Source organism: Dipteris shenzhenensis, chromosome 2 (genome assembly GCF_047967505.1).
Source record: "Dipteris shenzhenensis isolate YYH24624 ecotype China chromosome 2, Dip_SZ_1.0, whole genome shotgun sequence".
NCBI lineage: Eukaryota > Viridiplantae > Streptophyta > Polypodiopsida > Gleicheniales > Dipteridaceae > Dipteris > Dipteris shenzhenensis.
Genome location: NC_141597.1, coordinates 62,569,299 through 62,589,495, shown reverse-complemented (window position 1 = coordinate 62,589,495; position 20,197 = coordinate 62,569,299). Strand labels below are relative to the sequence as shown.

The window sequence follows — 20,197 nt, the reverse complement described above, 5'->3', positions numbered from 1 at the left end:
TAGCGCGCTGCTTGAGTGCTGCAAGTCGAGCCTGAGTGTCCCTGAATTGGATGATAAGTGGCTGTGGACGTGTGGGATCCCGTCCCGTGCGCCATGCATGCTCGATCCCATGCTCGGCGAGGCCGAGGGTAAAGGTCACGAAAGCAGTCGCGTCCACGAGGGGGGTAAGTGAATCTGCTCGGGGGATACCTCGAACTCAGATGTTGAGAGCCTTACTGGCCCTCTGTTCTTGCTCGACGATGGTGGCTGAAACTGCTTCTTTGGGTGCTCGTCTTTGGGAGGCCTCACGGGCCTTTGAGACAAAGTACAATCAACAAAACATGCTGACCCGCAGAGAGTCTTATGGAGGAGACTCTAGAAATCCCTTAGGAAAATAAAAACCACTCTTTTCTTTTGTCTTTCCATTCAAGGAGGGATAGCGGTGAATTTGTGGAGGTCTAGGTTTGGGGTAGAGTATACTTGCCCTTATTGTAGGTCTAATGAGGAGTCGATTTCATTATTGTTTATGCGGCTGCAAACAAGCGAGGGTTATTTGGAAATGGATTGCAGAAGTGTCTCCTTGTGTTGCCGCATCTCCATCAGATAAAGCCCGATACAGACCTGGTCAGGGAAATGGATCAATCGTGACAAAGGACCGAAGCCACTTCCCTCTTGGTAGAGACAGTGGTAGCTCCTCGAATCTCATAGTAGGCTGGGCAAACACAAAAAAAATGCTCCTCTGTCTCAACCGTCCCCAGCATACATAGCGTGCAGACTCGTTGCTCTCTAGGTATACCTGCTGCTCTCCCTGCCTCGATCCTCAGCTGATGGGACAGAACCGGCATCTGACCAATGGCAATCCTCAGTGCATGAGAGACTCCTCTATCCTTCAGATATTGGGGTTTGAAAATGAATCCCTCCTCTGATACTCTCAGGAAGTGATTGCGATAAAATTGGGTCTTGGTGGGAGCTCCTGGTCCCCCCCCCCAAGTCCGGGATGTGTGAAGCTGGAGGAGGTCTAACCGTATGATACGGTTGATCTCATCTTGCGGGATGGACTCAAGAGGTGCATCCGTGTTGTATTGAAAGGGGGGAAGCGTGTCCATCTGGATACCGTCCCTGGCAAGCCATGTAGATATGCGTGCATACCATGTGTCTGCCCGGCTCTCTGCGAGTCGTTTGGATGACTCTAGGGCCAACCTTGGAAGTCTCCAATGGGGTAAGTCCCAGACTTCGGATGAGAGTCACTGTCTGAAAGATGGCATCAACCTGGAGAGGTGTCATGGCGAACTCTGCCTGTACTATCTCATGTGGAACTGAGGGCTTACATCGCATCATTCCGGATCCCATTGTCACCTGTAGCCGCTCAAAGCTCCTCCAGTTTGTCCTCGGAAGATCGCAACCCCAGAAAGGTGTTGCATACATGAGAGAGAGAGAGAGAGAGAGAGAGAGAGAGAGAGAGAGAGAGAGGGTGTGAGGAAATAATGCTTAAATGAAGACATGCAGAAGGCTCTCATTCATTCCATCAAGTGTGACAAGACGAGTGAAGTACAAGCCTTATGTAGGCTACTCACTCACACTCTAGCACCTAGTGCATATGGGATAAGTCCCATGATGACACGTGGCACGACTCACACACATGGACTAGTACTAGATCACCTAGTACTACACACTAACACTTTACACCAACACACTCTTTGACTATGATATCTCCAACACCCCCCTTTAGAGCAAAGAGTGTGAGACCCAACACGCAAGAGTAGACCGATCCCCCCTCCACCGCAATACTGCAAAGAGCAAGTCCAACTATCCAACACCTCCTGTGTGATAGTGACTTCTCAGTCAGCTTGTGACCGGCAAGGGCAAACCATCACTCGTCATCCCCCCTTACTCTGAACTGGGTGGTCAATACCATCAACCAAAGTAAAACCCAATACAATCATTTTTGGGGGACAACCCAAGGCAGAGTACCTTTATTGACTCCAAAGACATTCAATTTAGAGGGAAAACTCAAGGCTGAGAACCTTTATTTGACTCAACACAAACACACAGCATCACTAGTCATCATCTATCACCTCAGATAGGGATAGATCATGTAATATGGCAGATAGAGCTTGCTCCTCAGGTCCAATAGATGTGGCGTATATATTCTCGAGCTTGTCCAGTGTCTCCTTGGCTGAAGTAGTGAGGTCAAGATGATGAAGTAGTTTGTTAGCCAACCACACATCAATAAGGGCTAGTGCCTTGTCATTCTTTTCATCCCAAGCTGAGACTTGTGCGGATTGATCTTCATGACAAGGGCGAGGCTCCATGTGTGCAAACTGAGGGAACAAACTCGCAGCACCAGCTGAAGAACCATCAAGCATGGCAGCTGGTTTTAGGACGCCAAAATGCAATAGCAGCCTCCACGTGTGCAAGCGGGCAGATATAGGTGGCTGTAGGTGCTCCAAATACAAACCCTAATCAAAACACAGCAAGAATATGCTCCGAAATGCAGAACTGAACCAGAAATGGAGCTCTTGTGGTCGTAGTAACTGCTTGAATTGCTGCAGCAGGTCCGAAAGCTGTAAAGTGGCTCAGTAGGGCACCCCGAAGTGCAAAGGCTGGTCACCAATGTGCAAGGAGGCTCCCTAGAACAGTTCCAAATGCTGTAGCAGGACACTAGTCTGACAATCGGCTGCTGTAGATGTGTTGGAAGCCAAGAGACTGCTCGAAAAGGCCCTCAAATGACTCAAAATGCTGCAGAGAGTGCTGGCAGGTGGCCGATTACACAATAGTAGCAATAAAAGTTTGTTCTTGGCATTGAAAACCTCATTGAAGGCGGCTATGCAGCAGCAGCTCAGAAACCCTGATTTCGGGGATGGACAGCTCCAAAACGTCCTTGGGGAGTCACACGTGCAGGTGCCTCTTGCAGGAAGTGCCGACCCGCAAGCAAAGAGGGAGCCAAAGGCCTAGCTACAGCTCCAAGAGGGCTTGAATGAAGGCGGCTGGCTGCAAGGACAGAAAACGGAGGTGGAGTAGCTATGGAGGAGATAAAACAGGACAAAAATGGAGCAGGGCTGAGGCGGCTGCAGGCTGCAAAAAGAAGGGCTGAAGCAGAATTAGGGTTAGGGCAAGGGTGACGTGGCAGCTATGGAAGGTGGCTTTGATACCATGTCAGAAACATGGTGAAGAGAGAGAGAGAGAGAGAGAGAGAGAGAAAGAAAGAAAGAAAGAAAGTGTATTATTGTCCACTAAAGGCCAAAATGGGCCCATGGGACATCAAGAACTCTGCATACAAGATAGCACAAAATCAACGTGCCACAAAGAAGAGGCATCGTCGAATATCATCTAAGTGCTACGCAATACAATGCAAGTGAAAGTACATAATGTCAAATCTGAGCCTAAATACAAAGTAAACTAGATGCAAGGAAACCGCCCCTGGGTGCAAAATGGGGGGATGAGTACAATATGCCAATGCAAAGATACAAGTCCAGGTGTCACGGAGTCTGAGAACCAAAATAATACTGGAAATCCTGTCCATCGACTCTGCCTCCTGCTATGAGAGTACAAATCTGAGCAAAGGTGAGGTGAGCGGCTGGTGGGGCGAGATCTCCATGAGTAAGTCTCCGAGAGAGAGAGAGAGAGAGAGAGAGAGAGAGAGAGAGCACATAGACTAGTACTAGATCACCTAGTACTACACACTAACACTTCACACCAACACACTCTTTGACTATGATATCTCCAACAGTGGGTAGGGTGGTCATATATCTGAGGGGGGGCTGAGGTAAGCCCTGTGGTAGGTAGAAAAGGAGGCTGGCTGAGGGGAAGGCTGAAGCAGGGACAGGAAGGCAGAATGCTGTGGGAAAAAAGGGGGCTGTGGCATTGGGGCTCAGAGTGGAGGGGCATGTTGAGGCTGAGGCTGTGGCGGTACAGTCTGGAGCCCACTGTGTGTTTGCCTGTTGTTTAGATTGTCGATGGCGTCCTGCTATCCTTTTGGCTTGGTCTGCAAGTTCTGTGGCTTCTCCTTCTCGGTTATCTCCCTCACCATGCTTTTCTTTGCTGCATTCCATTCTTCTGCACTCTCTTTCTTGTCTGCTGCTGCCACTTGCCAGCTTCACAGGGGGGAAAGGGGCCTTGGGCCCTTCATTTCAGCATTGAGGAGGGAGACAGGGAGCACGGAGGCAGAGGAAGGGGGCAGGGAGACGGTGAGCAAGAAGCAGAGGAAGGCAGTAGGGAGGCAGGGACATGAGGGAGGCGGAGGGCAAGGGGAGGTGGAGACGGGGGGCAGCGACGCAAGGGGGGGGAGAGAGAGAGAGAGAGAGAGAGGATTAGGAGCGAGATTTCACATTAATGTGAAGTCTAATGAGTGAAGGGGGGGGGGCGTGGACTCAATGGTCCACTCCACATATCTTTTAGCCGCCTCTAGGCGTAAACAACCCCTAGCCAAATTAGTCCTAACTTCCCTGTCCCAATTTTGGCCTTATTACAACCATCCTTGCCCAAAATATATTGTCCTCTCCATTGCAGTTAGGGTCAAACAGGAAAGTGATGTAATTCTTTGCTTTGGAAGTTGTGGCATCTTTTGGCCATGAAAGCGGCGATTTATCTTGACAATCTCATCACCAAGAAGCTCCAAAGTCACATGGACCTTGGCTGTCCCCATGGTTTTTATTTTGTACTTTTCCAGGCTTTGCTGCCCATTTCCCCCCAAAGTATTGATTGCTTTTCCACACATGGCATCAGATGTTTGGCTCTAGTCTCCTGCTCATATGCGAGGAATTAAAAATTGTCTTCATTACAACAGCTGTATTTGGGCTCTAACAGCTCTAGAACCTTCTCTACTTCACATGTGAAATAATACAGGGCTTCAAAATTTGGATGCACCAATTACCATGCATATGCAGATTTGGCAAACTGCATGGCCGATTAGATCATAGATTTCCATGTAAGGCATTACATGGACCTTAGTTGTCCCTATGGTTTTTACTTTCCATGCTTTACTGTCCATTTTCCCGAGTTTGAAAGTATTGATTGTTTTTCTACACATTACTCTCCTGCTCATATGCGAGGAATTGAAAATCGTCTACTTTACAGCAGCTGTATTTGGGCTCAAGCAGCTCTAGAGCCTCTCTGCTTTTCAAAATCTCATGTGAATTAATATAGGGCTTCAACCCTTGGATGCACCTATCACCATGCATATGCAGGTTTGGCTAAGTACATTGCCCATTAGATCATAGGTTTCCATGTAGGCCATTACATTCTAAACATCTCGAATCTTACATCTTGAACCTGATTTTGAGTTGAATCAATGGATATAGTCCTCAATGCAAGTGCTAAGCTACTTTGATTTGCATGCTGGCAGGAAACCAGCCAATCTGTTGGGGCTGTAGAAAGAAAAGATGAAAGGGAGCGACTGGATAATAATTCTGATGGTACATCTCTAACAATTGTCATGTGGATGATTTTGAGTGTGAGGCAGAAGCTTGCTCGAGGTGGATGGTTACTAGAGCAGCTTGTTATTGTTGTATTTTTGGAGTGTCATGAACTGAATTAAGGAGATTTGTAATAATCTTGCATGGCTTGTCGTTTTTGATGCATATCTTGGGTTTCGTATATACAAATGTCACCACACATATGAAAACTGTTTCTTCTGCATATGTGTATGATGTACATAGGGCTTTGGCTATGAGACACAATGCGTGTACTTTTTGACTTGGTGCTTTGGCATTTCAGATATGCAGGAAAGGACACACGTGTCTTCGAGTGGGCATTCAGATTTGAGTTCGGAGTCCCCAAAATGTGTAGGAGCTTGTGACTTTACAAATGCTTGCAATCAGATCGCACATAAAATGATGCTTGTGAGGATTGCAGTATTTCCCAATGATCTTAGAGGGACACCCTTTTGTCACATGCCCAAGTAGACAAATCTTAGCTTCTGAGCAGCCAAATTATGCATACTGTTTTTTCCTAAAATGACACGGAATGTTACAAGATATTGTAGTGTGATCTGTGAACATATGACATGCTTTAATCAATTTGTGAAATTTGTTTGCACAGCTCGACTCGTATTTGGGTAGGGGTCTGCTTACCTAGGGTATATTGAACTGAAACATCTTGGAAAGGGAAATTAGGGGAGACACAAACTCATGATGACAGATCCTTCCACCTTGTGATGTCAAACTATGATTTGTTGCGTTTTGCTTCCGGTTTTTTTTTTTGGTGGGGGTAGGGGCACTCTTATTGAGAGAATGGTTGGGAGTAAGTCCATGACATGAAGTTCATACCAAAGCATGAGAACATAGGAGGTGCTGATGTTTATCCAATTGTTATATGGCATGGATCTTTTCTAGTTTGGAGTTTAGAAAGCTAGCAAGGAAATAAAACAATTTCAATTAAATTCTTAAATGACGTGACCATTTGAGAGACTACCCATAGGATGTTAAAGAAAATTCTAGCATAGCTTAAATGCTATCTGAACTTGTATCAGTTGCCTCAGGAGGCGGGCATGGTCTTAAACACCAACTTGACTCTTGAAAGTTCGAACATGACTTCTCTAATTGTTGACTCCCATGTGGTACGCTCTTTAGCTCTTTCACCAATTCTTGTACATCTAGAACTCTTACATAGGTAGGTTTAATTCCTTAGCTAGCTGAAATATGACTGAGCTTCATGATTTTGGAGGGAAGACGGATAGGTGAGGGAAGACAGGTTGTTGCGTCATATAGATATTTTAGCCTAAAATTAGTGACAACTACAAAATGATATGCTTGTGTGGAGAGAGGAGTTTTAGGACAGAAGGTGCTCTGTAAGACGCAAGTTCTCTACCATCGTTGGATATCATGAGGATGTGGCCTAGCATGAGAAGCATGGAGAAGAATTGAGTCTGACCAAAAAAGGTTCATAGCTCAGGAATTAGGAGCCAAAGCACCAACTCGTTACCAATCTTATCAATAGGAATGCTCCCTCTAGAAGGATAAATACTTTGCCAATCTATTCACTACATTAACCAAGTGGCTTAAATAGACTACCACACAGGGTTAGAACCAAAGGATTGAAATGGTTGGAATAGGCGATATTGGAAGGAGTACTAGCAATAAAGGGGCCAGTGCAACAGGACGTGATAGATAAAATATGGGCTGAATTGAAAGAGACAATGGCCTTCTATAGAGAAGAGTATAACTGCAAGATTGGTTATGAAGAATAAAATAAGCTCCAAGATAGAATCTTGATGTGTAAAAAGCACAAGATATGTATGGCAAGAGTCAGTTTTCATGAATTGGAAGTTGAAATTGGCTGATGGAGGAATATCAGCTGATAAGAGAGGATCTGCAAGCTATGCGCAAGTGCATTGGTACATGATAGAGCTCAAGTAATACTCAATTGCTGCAACTATGAACACATTAGAATGAAGTTTGACATTCAGAAGTCCTTTTGGTAATCTTTTCGAATTTTCTCCCAAGCAAAGGAGCTACATTGTTGAGGTCTTAAGTATAGAAAGGAATCAGTGAAAACTTTGGAGCTCAACAACAAGTAGTGTGGGTGTTTCATTGGTTTGTTATTACAGAGCTTTTTTTGGTTTTCTCCATAGATCTTCCAACGAGTCCACCTCGTGGGATCCCCACAAATGAGCCCTTAGCTCATTAATATAGACCAACCCTAGGATGTCCTTAACTTAAGGGCACCTGTACACTGGGTATAGACTTAAAGTCTCTCTATACTCCTTTCAAAGGTGTCCCTTGCTTGGACTTAACCCTGTCATAATGCCAGTTCCTGCTATGACCTTGGCGTCGTAACATTTCTCCCACCACAAAACAACCTTATACTAGGAAGTTCTGGGTAAGATTTTGCCGCAGCACTAATGTGATACTGTCCTCGGAGTTATTGCTTTTCTTGTCTCCCCATTTAATAAGGAGCTCAGGAACTACTGTGTTCCTAAGAGATCTCTCTTAATATTCCAGAATTGGTTCTGGGTCATGAGGGCTGCACATCTTCTCTAAGCGAACAAGCTTCTCTATAGAAACTAAGCTATTAGCTGCACCTAACATCCCCTTTAGGTGGCTAACATGAAAGACTTCATATATGTGTGTGTGTGTGTGTGTGTGTGTGTGTCCTCACGCTAGGGAGTAAGTCTAGTTCATAAACTACGTTATTAATCATGCAGATTATGAGATAGGGACTGCAATAGTGTAGTGAATCGTGATGGCTTATAAAATTTACCACTTTGTAATCACCCATAATCTATTGTCATTCTTAAAAATGAACTGGATGGCTACAAACACTCAAGAAGAGCGCTTTTGATTTGCATAAAACTAGGCTCTATCTTGAGCTGTTTGAAGGTTCTCCTTCACAAATTGCAACATATCTTGCTGCAATTGCAAGAAATCAGCAGCAGATCGAACCTTGATGTTCTATTAGACCAAAGAGTTTTAGGCTGAAATCCATACATAAACACAATTTGATTCAGCTTAGTGGCTGAATGTTTTGTACTATTGTATGTAAACTCAGCCATAGGAAGATTCTCTTCCCAAACAGATTGCTTGTGAGAGACAAGCTTGCAGCATATCCTCTAAATTTGTTTTACTAGCTTTGTTTGGCCATCTAATTTAGAATGGTTAGATGAATTCATACTCTGCTTAGTGTCCGATTTCTTGGACACTTCATGATAGAAGTGGCTTACAGAATCAAGTTTATGATCAGTTGCGATCTCGGCTGGTAATCCATATAGTCTAAATAACTTTTTCACAAACAACGGTGCCAGTTGTGGAGTAGAAACTGTAGACTTTGTTGGACTGAACCTGGGTATCTTGGTTAGTCTGTCCACCACCATCCAAATAGCTTCATGTCCACGACTGGTTGACAATGCAACAATGAAGTTCATGGAAATGCTTTTCCATTTCTTGTATGGGATCTCCAATGGATGCAATGGGCCACCTCGTCTCAGGCGTTCCTCTGCCTTACTGACTTGAACATAGCGTTTGATATCAATCTGCATCTTTGGCCAATAAAAGCCTTGCTTGACCAAATCCAAGATGCAGTGGTGTCATGACATTCGAAAATCATCCTCATGTCATGGACAGTTTGTATGTAGGTATTCAATTCAGAATGGTCTCTTATTCCAAAAAGATACAAATCTGGTCACCCGAGGGTCTTGGGGAAGGAAATTCCTCTTTGCCTATGTTGGCATGCTTAAATTTGTACCTTCGTTCAAATATGGCGGAAATAATGATCATGCACATACATACCTTTAAGGGAAAGATAGAGATCAGATTGGATCTCAACAAAACTCATAGAGCTCGTGTAGTAGATGTGACTCAATGCATCATCCATCACTTGGTGGCACCACTTCTATAACGTATTTTGAACATAGTACAGGGAAACATGTTTCGAAAGTCATCTTTGGGGAAATGTCGTTTTGGGGCTGTCCAAAAATAGAAACGGTGTTTCTTGTGGAAGGGGAAACACACCATTTCTCCTTGTTTTGCTTCAAATTTGTAATATGCATTATGTTTAAGTTACAAGTAGGCTGTAAGTTGTAGCATATTGAATGTGTGTGTTTTGAATTTAATCTCAAATGTGAGTATTTCTGAATTTTGAATGGTCATTGGTGCCTCCTTTTCTAAACCCTAGAAGCCCCTTGCTGATGTGGTATTTCCCCTGTTTTGGCCCTCCTAAAAATTCCCAAAACATGTCTGCTTCCCGGATCTCCATTTTCATTTCTGTTTCCATTTCCGTAATTATATTTCAAAGTCGAAAGTCTTGCATAAGCTCAGTCCATATCGCCTTTTGGCCACGTAGATATGAAGCATCATAGAAGTACTTAATTGATGTGTGAAAGGAGTGCTGCCACATGTGAAGGAGACGGCACTCCGGCCTGCATATGAGAAACCTAAATTTGCAAAACTGCCTCATCGAGATTCTCCCCTGCGTAGAAGACATCTGGAATCCTGAGATGGGTAGAGTGAGCTCTCTTATGAGTCTTGGAAATCATCTACACAGTAGGAAAGTGGTCTGAGGTAGAAACTGCGGGAAAATGCACGTCAAACCATCTCTATCCAAAGTCCAATCATCAACATAAAATCTATCAATGCATGAAGCAAATTCAGCACATGCTTTTTCGAGAAAGCTCTAAAAGCCCAGATTTTGAGACAGCTCACCTATTCTAGGCTAAAACTAGAGCAAAAGCGAATTCAGCACATGCTTTTTCGAGAAAGCTCTAAAAGCCCAGCTTTTGAGACAGCTCGCCTATTCTAGGCTAAAAGTCACAGCTTTCAAAAAGCAGGGGGTAGCTTTTAGAAAGCATTTGGTTTCTGGCTACACCCAGTCTATAAAAATGACAGCCTCTATGCTCACTAGGAAATTCCGATTTGTAGTCAGCTTCATGCCCTCAGCCCATACGAGGTTCCCAGCCTGTTCGTGGAGTTTTTTCTTCCATCGCATGTGATCTACAGCTAGTTTGGCACGTGGGTTTGAGACTTTCAGTTGATTTGTTGAATATATTGTCAATTTTAAGGAGTTTTAAGGTTTCAAATGGTGCAGTCAAGGCTGCAAAGAATGCAGCTAATCCACAATGATGTTTGCGGTTTTATGAAGACATAGTCTCTTGGAGGTCACTTCTGTTTTGTTACTTTTATACATGACCTCTCAAGATTCACACAGGTCTTTGCACTCAAGGAAAAATCATGCTTTGATAGAGCCTCAATCTTGTCAAACCCTACGTTCGGATAGAGAGGGGGAGTGCATGTCCAAGGAGTTAGCCACCTTCTTGGGTGAGAAAGGCATCATAAATCCATGCACGGTACACTGTACTCCTCAGCATAAGGGAGTGGCTAAGTAGAAGAGTAGGTCACTAATGGAGATGGCTAGGTGCATGCTTAAGGCTGAACCAAGATATGCATGCAGTCCCAATCATAAAACAATCACCACTGTGTGATGCCAGGCCTAATTTTCAGTAACTCCATTTCGGCCCTGGCGGATATAGTGCACTGTCCTGAGGAGGATTTTGTGTCATCTACCTTCGGTGAGGTAGTGATTGGTATTCCTTTTGACATATTGTCTTCCTCCAGAGGTGGACACATTCTTCCCCCCGTGCATGAAATTTCCACTTGGTTCCCTTTTATTCAGGAACACAATTTGGATGCCAGAGATAGTGCAAAGTAAGATAAATTGCTTTCATGTAGTGCACTTTCCTGAGGAGGATCTTGTGTCATCTACCTTCGGTGAGGTAGTGATTGGTATTCCTTTTGACATATTGTCTTCCTCCACAGGTGGACACATTCTTCCCCCCGTGCATGAAATTTCCACTTGGTTCCCTTTTATTCAGGAACACAATTTGGATGCCAGAGATAGTGCAAAGTAAGATAAATTGCTTTCATGTCAGACATTTTGGTCACCTACTTTGGGACTTGCATTTCAGTTTCAAACTCTATTCTCCCCCTAGTGGTTGGACATAGTATCATCATTCCCTCCAGAGTTCAATGGGTCATTCTTTTGATTGGGGGACGTAAGGTTGGTTTTCTCAATCTTTGTGCCCCTAACAATTGAGGGGACGGTGTTCTCTTTGGAAGGAACTTCTCTCCTGGGCCCCCAATGCACATTCATGGCTCAATAGAGGTGACTTCAACATGGTGGAGTTGCCAGGAGGAGGATAGAGAAGGATGTTTTCATTCTTTTCTTTAGAGAGAATGCCTTCTTGTTTCAATTCAGTGGTAGAGATTTTTGATTGGATGATGCTTTTCACACTTGTCACAGCCTCTCCAGTTCTCGCAGTCGAATATGAGTCCTTTTCTGAAGTGGGGCGCCACTTGTCTTGGTGCTTTTCCCCTAAAAAAGTGGAGAAAATAAAACTCCATTGGGAAAAAAATGGTGCCATCCAACTTTTCCCGTGGGCAAGCACACCACCAACATCTCGTGGATTTTGGGCTACTTGACACGCTTCCCCTGGGCCAACGGGGAATCGGACCAATGTGATCTCACCTTGACGTTGGCGGTCCAAGCTGTAGAGGTGGTGGCTAGCAAAAATAGGCAAAGACAGCTCCAAAATAACAATGAGTTGACCAATTCCAAAACTGAGCTGCCATGGTGTAGGAAGGCTCTAGGAGCACTCCCAAGTGACAAAAAATAGGGCACTGATAAAGAACGAGCTGGACAGCAGTAGTTCTTTGCGATAGAAATAATCCCCAAGGGCCGGGGCTGAGGGGAGGTGCTTGTGAGTAAGGTGGCGGCCTCCTTCGACACCAAATGTGAGAGTTTATGGAGGTCCGTGAAGATGAGATTGCAAGAATGAAGTACAAGAGCGCTGTCAACATGAAAAAACCCTAAAACCCTAGGGTGAGCGTAGGTGAGTCAAACCTGGCTGTACTACTAGCTAAATTGCTAACGGTGGTTAGGGGAAAAACCTTCAAAGGAAAAGGTGCCCGTAACCCTATAATTAATAATTACATTGGCCACTGCCTTAAAGATTAGTATTTCTAACATAAGCTGATGTCTCCTAGGTTGTAGGGCTGCTTTAACTGTGATTTTGCAGTTTGAAGGCAAAAGTTTTCATAGTGACAGTCTTTGGAACAAACAAGTTGTAGTGTTCAAAGACCTAGTGGATGTAGAAGCAAGTTGGCTTAAAAAATAATTGGTCCATTTGATGACACCAGGTTTTATATTTCTTTCATGTCGAAAGTGTTGCATATATGTGGACCAATGGACATAGTATAGATTGATACAATTTGACTAATTTTGGAAGTACAAATTCATCTTTAATGCAATATTGGGCTTCTTGATTGCCTGAAAGCTGCCATGGCAAGATAGGCTTCACTTAAGGGGAACTTGTTGTTGGAATGGTCACCTCCCCGTCTGTAAGCCCCCATATGAGGAGAGCGTGGGGGAGGGAGACCTAGGGCAGAAGATGCCCAGAGAAGAGAGAGGGGGCTGCCACATGGGCAGCACCTCACAAGAGAAGAAGGCTGCAACAGATGGCGCGTATTACAGTGCAGATGGCGGGGACAGCAAGACCTAGATCTGCTGACCTGGCAAGGCGCGATGACATCAGCAGTGTACGGCGCTGCACACGTGGCTGGAGAGAACCTGGCAGAGGGCAGAACCAGCAGGCTCTGGTAGAGCAGCAAATGGGGCTGACAGTGGGCAGTGGCATGCCTTATATAGGCTGGGCCCTTGCCTAGATTGGAGGGCCAAAAGCCCTAGAAGTGTGGGCCAAAAGGCCCTAGTTTTGGAGCCCTTAAAGGGCTGGTTTTGGGGCAGACTGGTCAGCCCAAACAGACCAGCCAGTCGGCCCATTTAGGGCTGGCTGGTCGGTTACTTCAAGGGGCCCTTGGGGGCCTATAAAAGCAGAGGCCACAGGCCTCATTTCACATCCAACAGTTCAGCAGAAAAGGCAGCAGACAGGAGCAGCCAGAAGACACTTACTTGGGCCTCATCCTGGAGGTGAAGGAGAGTAGAAGGTGTGCTGCAGACTGAGCTCTCAAGGGCTGAACCTTGGCTGTCTCTCAGGGCAGCAAGGTGTTGTGATCTGGACGGAAAGTCTACAGAAGCTCGAGGTGGAGCACGTGGGCTCGAGTCTAGAGATAGCCAGCAGATAGGAGAAGGACCTTGTGGTAAGATCAGAGGACCACACCATTGGTGGGACTCTGGATCTATCTCTCTTGTATTGTGTCTATAGTTTTGGACGAAAATATATATTTTGGTGGTTTCTCTATCTGGCTGGTTCATTGTCTATTGATGAGTCTGCACATCTATTGAATGCACATAAGTAAAGAAGTTTGTTATTCCACACCCACACCACAGTGTGTAAGCTTGTGGGCATTACTATAAGTCTTTCGCTGTGCGTACCCTCTGTTGGGTCATTTCTAACACTTGTGCTATGTATCATGACATCCCAGGAACATGATGAGCCAGAGGCTATACCAGCGGGCAACTTGGAATGTTTGCAGGGTGAAGCTGGGCAGGAGCACAACCAGGTGGAATTTTAAACTGGTGAAGATGGGCCTTGCTATACCCCCTTTTTGTGAAATATGAGATAGTGTGAATATGCACAGCTGATTTTGTATGTATTTTTCATTGCATAGATTGTGGCATAAGGTGTTTTAGTTTTGATGCAAGGCCCTTTTTGCATGGGGTCCACCATGGCATTTGATAAACAATTCTGAGTGCTGCTTAGAGATTGATATTGTAGTGATATTAGGTGTCATGGTTGGCAATGTAGTGAACTTGTTGCTCTTCAGCTGAGTAAGTTTTGAAAGCTTCAAATAGCTTGAAGATCAGGTGTACATGCATTCGGATGGTTGTTGCTTATACAAGCAGGTACTTTGTAATGGTGATTAGTTTCAAAAAACGAGGTGGTTAAAAATTCCCTCAAATCAAAACAAATGTGTCTGTCTATATGTATGGAACCACTCCATACTTTTTGGAAGTAGACGTGCTCTACCATTTGCAAAGCATGTTTGTACAACTACCTGTTATGGATTTTTACAGATCATTATATGGTTGGCTGGTTTGATATGGGGAGCTTTTTCCATAGCTTTGACTTATAATAGAGATTGTATGCCACGTTTTATTGAGGATGTCTGAAATATCTTGTAACTTCGTTTGAAGTTTTTTAAAAGTTGGCATTTCTATTACTTATCCTTGCCTAGCTTGATCATTTTGAATTGTCATGCAGCTGTCTGTACAAGGAATAGTGCAGATCAGGATAGCTATGTTTTAAGGTGTTTTGTTCCAAAAGCTTTCCCTACTTGTTCTCTCCTTGGAGAGTTTTGTACTTTGAAAATGAGGTGTTTTCAGCCATGAGGCAAGACAGAAATTGGGAAGCACAGAATGTTCCACTTCATGTTGCTTTCCAGTCAAACGAAAGCTCAGAGTCAGAGCACTACGTTTGCATGGGCCTTTGCTTCCTTGGGTACACCATACCTTTGAGGAAGTTTGAATCTATGAACACTGTTTTCTTGACTTGTCCTGTGTGGCTGTTAAAGCTCAGAACTGGAGTTTCCTAGAAATAGTGATGCAGAAGATGTCATGATCTGAGAGAGAAGATGACATTTGACAAAATAGAGATCAACCCCATGGTAATATATGGGTTACAAGAAGATCTTAAAGAGAAAATACTACTTTTCATATCATATGCAAGATGTGGTCTAGCTTACATGTCCTCGAAGTAGAAGCTGCAGATGGCACAAACTGCCAAGGAAGAAAGAAAGGGCTTGCAAATTCCGCCCAATGGATGAAATAGATATAAGGTCCACACACTGCTGTGATGCCACCCAAACAAATTGGCTCATACGTATAGGGAGTACTAGAGCATTAGAAGACGACTTGAAAATGGCATGTGGCATGACCTCCACTCACAAACTTCTACTATCTAGCCTCTGGTTGTACTTCTAGCTGAAATTTTTGGAATCCGGAGCAGCTATCTTGCTGCAATTATATCACACATTCAATATCTTTGCATTTGAACTCATTGGGTCTCAAGTAGGTTACCATGGCTGACCCTATCTTCATCCATGGATTTGGCAACTGAGGGCTATCACAGGTGTTGGTATGCATGTGCACAGATGGTTTGAGAGTTTGGGGCTCCACATAGACAGATTAGCCCCTTTCAGTATAGCATTGAGGCCCCCTCCATCCTGCTCACATATCACTTGGGGAATCAGGTTATCCAGGAGGATCTCGTAGAGCTATACACAGTGAGGACTTGAAGGGTATATCCTCGTGGGTCAATGAAGCCCTCCTTTGAAATCTGCAAGCACTGGTCCTCGTAGAAGCTCAAGGAGGATCTCTTACAGCTTCAGGTGATCACCAGTCCCATAGATCCCGAAGGGTCTCACATGGACTTTAATACAATCATATCATATCATATCATATTCTCTCTCTCTCTCTCCCCCCCCCCCCCTGGTCCGTCCGTACAGCTCCCCTCCCGTCCGCACCTCTCCCGTCTGTCCGTAACCCTCCCCTCTGTCCGTACAGCTTCCCTCCCATCCGTCCGTACGGCTCCCCTCCCTCTGTATAGCTGCCGTCCGTAGGCAGGTCTAATCCACGCAGGCCTAGCCCCTAGGCCTAGTTTGCACAGGGCTTAGGCACTTAGCCCAGCCCACACAGGGCTTAGGTGCACAAGTAGCACAGGAGCTAGGCGCACAGGCCTAGCCCGTGCAGTAGTAGATCTCCAGGCGTTGTGAGCAGCTCCAGACCACAGCAGCAGGTCGGAGCAGCAGGTCGTGGGCAACTTCATCTCCAGCCTCCAGGTCATCGTCAACAGCTTCACTTTGTTCTACCTAGGCTGAAACCCCTTGCCTAGCTTGAGGGTTAGTTCAGCTTGAGGTCTTGCAGACATGGTCAATATGGAGTGACCTAGCCTCTCCTCCAAATTCCCCTCCCCGTTACTCTAGCGGCTCTAGGTCATAGAATACAATATTCTAGAGTTGCAGCTAAAACACCCTCTCCATATGCGCAGACATATCACAAAGGAGGTCTAAATCGACCTATCATTGGTCACCATGAGCAGATTTTTAATTTACAGCAAGAGGTTTGAGAGTTAAAGATGCAGTTGGCAGTTGTGACAGCTAAACTTCACGCTTTTGAAGGGCCTGGCAAGTAGGCAATTATAGATGAAGCAATGAAAGCATGTAAGGCTTCTCCTCCCACCCCTTCAACTAGTCTCTACAGTAGAGATTATTCACGTTGAAGTACAAACGTTTGAGAAGGAAGTCATTGTGGAGGTTGAGACAAAGGAAAATAAATCTGATATCCAAGAAGAGATCAAGGAACATGAAGCCAGATGTGAAAATGCATTGAAGATTCAAATAGGAGGACCCCCTGAAAATTGGTACAAAGAGGAGGACTCTTTTAGTGAAACCTTAGCACATATCAACGCAGCCATGCCCAACATTGAATGGAAGGCTGATGATGAAGACGATGATGATGAAGATCGAGCGACTAATATCAAACATTCAAGAGGACATGCTGTTATCACACTCAAATCACATAACTTAAAGGTCAAGCTTCTCCGCCAATCTTACAAGTTGAAAGGAACAAAGGTATGGGTAGCTCAGGAGCTCACACGAGCTCAATTGAAGAGCAAAGCAACAGAACTAGCAAAAGTAATGGCTGCGAGGAAAGATGGGAAATGGGCAGTATACCGTGAAGGCGTAGCAGTTCTCAGAGAATTTAAATCTAAACCAAAAGACTCTCAGTCTTAAACTGCTGTATGGCCGATTATGCTTTATTAGATTACAATGTAGGTATCCAAATAAATAGAGTTGCTTTTGCACTCTTTGGGAGCTGCCATGTGCCCTCCCCAATGTACTAGGAGGGTTTTGTGATGTCCTATAGACCTGTTGGTCTCTATGGACGTAAATAAAATTTTTTTCTTTTCTTTCTTTCTTTCTCTCTCTCTCTCAGGCAACGCCTCATATGCAGGATTAGTCCCAGCTCACATGATCTTGACGTAGAAGCTCCCAAGATAAGAAAGGATTTGTAAATTATGACGAACAGGTGAAATGGAGGATGAAGCTCACATGCTTGCTGAATACCAAGCCTATCAACGCATTAGAGGAGGCCACAACTTACACCAACACCAAAGTCCTGCACAACCCAAAAACGTGGATCATACCGAAAGAATTGCTAGAGCTTCAAATAAAGGTTCCAGAAATGGCACATAGTCTGCTCACATCAGCCTAGCACTTTTGTCTAGCGCAGGCTGTTTTTTGATGCAATCTAGAGCACCTGTTCCTCATAGATCCTGTTGGGAGTGGACATTAACATAGTCATTTTATTTCATATCTCCTTCTTTTCCCCCTTGCCTCCCTCTCCCTGTTTTCATTTTCACAAGTTCTGGACTATTTGCTTCTATGAAGCATGTGCATGTGTACTTAAAGATACAGATCTGATTCACACGCTGTTGCAGCCCAATGGATTGATTAGCTCAATCATTGTTTGAATGATTTGAGAGGTTGCAACTATCAATACCCTATATGGGTTCATGCCTTCACTAATGGTGTGGCCCTTGTTGACTTGTGGGTCATGTCCTCACTGGAAAACAAGGTTTCTGTCCTGCTAATGTGGCAATTGTCGCAGCATTCATCACTGAACCTCTCTACCAATTGAACCTCAGATGTTTATTATTATGAGTACAATTTTATACGCTGCTTATTATAGGTCTCTACAGCCAATAGATTTACAAGAAGACACATCTTTAGACAATCCTAAAAATCCATTACACAAATGCTGTATAATTTATAGACAATCCTAAAAATCCATTCCAAAGAGCTTATATCTTTCCAGTTCAAGCATATCAGACTTGGTCTATTATAGAAGCAAAAGGGTTTCCACTTTTTGATAGCCCTAACAGCCTTGTTCGGCAATGCTTCATAAATTGGAACTGACGTAGTGGCAGAGATACCCATTATGATTGTGTTTTCAAGATGGTATGGCTTATCCTTCATGTTATCTGTTCTCTATTCTAGACCATGACCATGTTCCTAGGATTCTGTTTGGTGCTTAAGGGCTGAATAGCCAGTGGTTCCACTTTTTTATTTACAAACATGATTTTTCCTTTCGTTGGATTTATGAAATGAGAAAAATTGAAGTCGAGGTCTACATCATCTCCTAGTAGTAGGGCTGGAAGCCCCTGCGCCGGGTTGCTCACATAGATGGGGTTCTTCATTCCATTGAGATCTTACGAGTGATTCCGAGAGATTTTGAGTAATGCTTTGAGAGAAATATAGGGAGTGTAATGCTTTGAGAGGAATATAGGGAGAGAGAGAGAGAGCTGCTCCTCTGTATTCTCTACATCAGCAGTCAATCGAAGGTTCTCTACAGGACCTTCTACAGCTCTAAGGCTCTCAACCATCTAGCCTTAGTGTCTGGCAGCCCGACTCACTGCCAGCTTCCTTGCTTCTATCTCCTTCAGGTCACAACAAGGATGGACAACTGCATCAACAGCCTCTCCTAAAGGCTCTTGCATAAGCTATCTACGGCGGCTCCTCCAACCCGCGGTTCTACAACAAAGCATTCAGCAGCGCCTCAGCTCTAGGCAGCTCCTTCCATGCGCCTTGACTTCACGGGACTGCAGCTCATACTCAACTCCAGCGAGCTCCTACGACAGCATGATTCGACTTCTATTGCCTTCTTTGCAAAGCCTCTAAGGCTCACTAGCCTTCTACTCTCAACAAAGGCTTTTGCATCTTCCATAGGAGTGTCTCTTACTGTGAGACCTCGGACTAAAACATTTAGGGCTTTACTATTTCTTCTTTTATTCTCTTCTAGAGCATTTGAAATGAACTCTTTCTTGGGGACAGCTGTACCTTTCTTGACCACATCTATCTTCTTGGTGAATTCAGCATGTTTACCCTTCATAGTGTCTAAAATTGCCAAGTCTTTTCTGAGTTTTTCATTCGCAGATTTCAGTTCATCTATGATCTTGCATCCTTCTTCTGAAGTTTGTGTTGTACTACTTCCGGCGGCACACCCTTCATGTCTGTGTACTTCTTGGCAAAAGAATCTTGAAATTCATGCAACAAGGCAAGCAAGGCTTGTTCTTGCACGGAAGTTAGGTCATCAGCTGTATAAACCAGCTTAGGGTCCTCTCTTGGACCGGCTATGTTCACCTCCTTGAAATTTGCAGGTCTGTCATACGCATTTTGGTCTCCGGGCTTGGCCGACCTCTTAGCTTGTTCCAGTAGTGTCTTGTGGTTTTGTATCATGTAGGCTTTAAAGTGTTTGGGAACCTAACACAGGTCAGTCTCCTCCTCATCCTTGTCATCTCCTATAGCTTCTGAGACAATTTGCTTCACCTTGCAGGATGTTTTAGGGTCCTCGATTTGTGAGGCCTCAACTTTGCGAGGTGGTTTATTCTTTGTAGAGGGCATTTGTGTAGGGGAGGCCTCCTCCACTTTAAGGGAACCTAGGGGGCCTTTAGCCTATTTAGTCGGGCTCCCCAGTTTGATGAGAATTCATGATGTGCCATAATAACGGCACCCACATATCTCAGCCAATGAATGTCCATTTTGACTTTCCTTACCCCTTGGTCTTCTGTGGAGCGCCTTAATGCATTTATCATATTAAGGGGTACCACCATGCCTGGCCCCTTAGGATCAGGAGCTTCCATCTTGGTTCCCATCCTTTTGACCGTGTCTATGGTTGCCAAGACATGCTTACATCTTTGAGATAACTTAGGCTTTCAGATCGTACTAGTGCTCATCCCGATACCAACCTTTATCTTCTTCATTGCAGGCTTGGA

The 20,197-nt window shown here is 44.5% G+C and overlaps 1 protein-coding gene across 1 annotated transcript in view; it reads left to right on the top strand.

Moving 5' to 3' along the window:
* Positions 1–20,197, top strand: part of LOC147905129 (uncharacterized) — a 51,019-nt gene that overhangs the window by 15,055 nt on the left and 15,767 nt on the right. The window contains exons 3-6 of the mRNA XM_087396884.1: positions 5,324–5,393; positions 5,695–5,819; positions 6,458–6,535; positions 13,848–13,925. Coding sequence (XP_087253010.1) covers positions 5,324–5,393; positions 5,695–5,819; positions 6,458–6,535; positions 13,848–13,925 — 351 coding nt within the window. The remainder of the gene's footprint in view (positions 1–5,323; positions 5,394–5,694; positions 5,820–6,457; positions 6,536–13,847; positions 13,926–20,197) is intronic.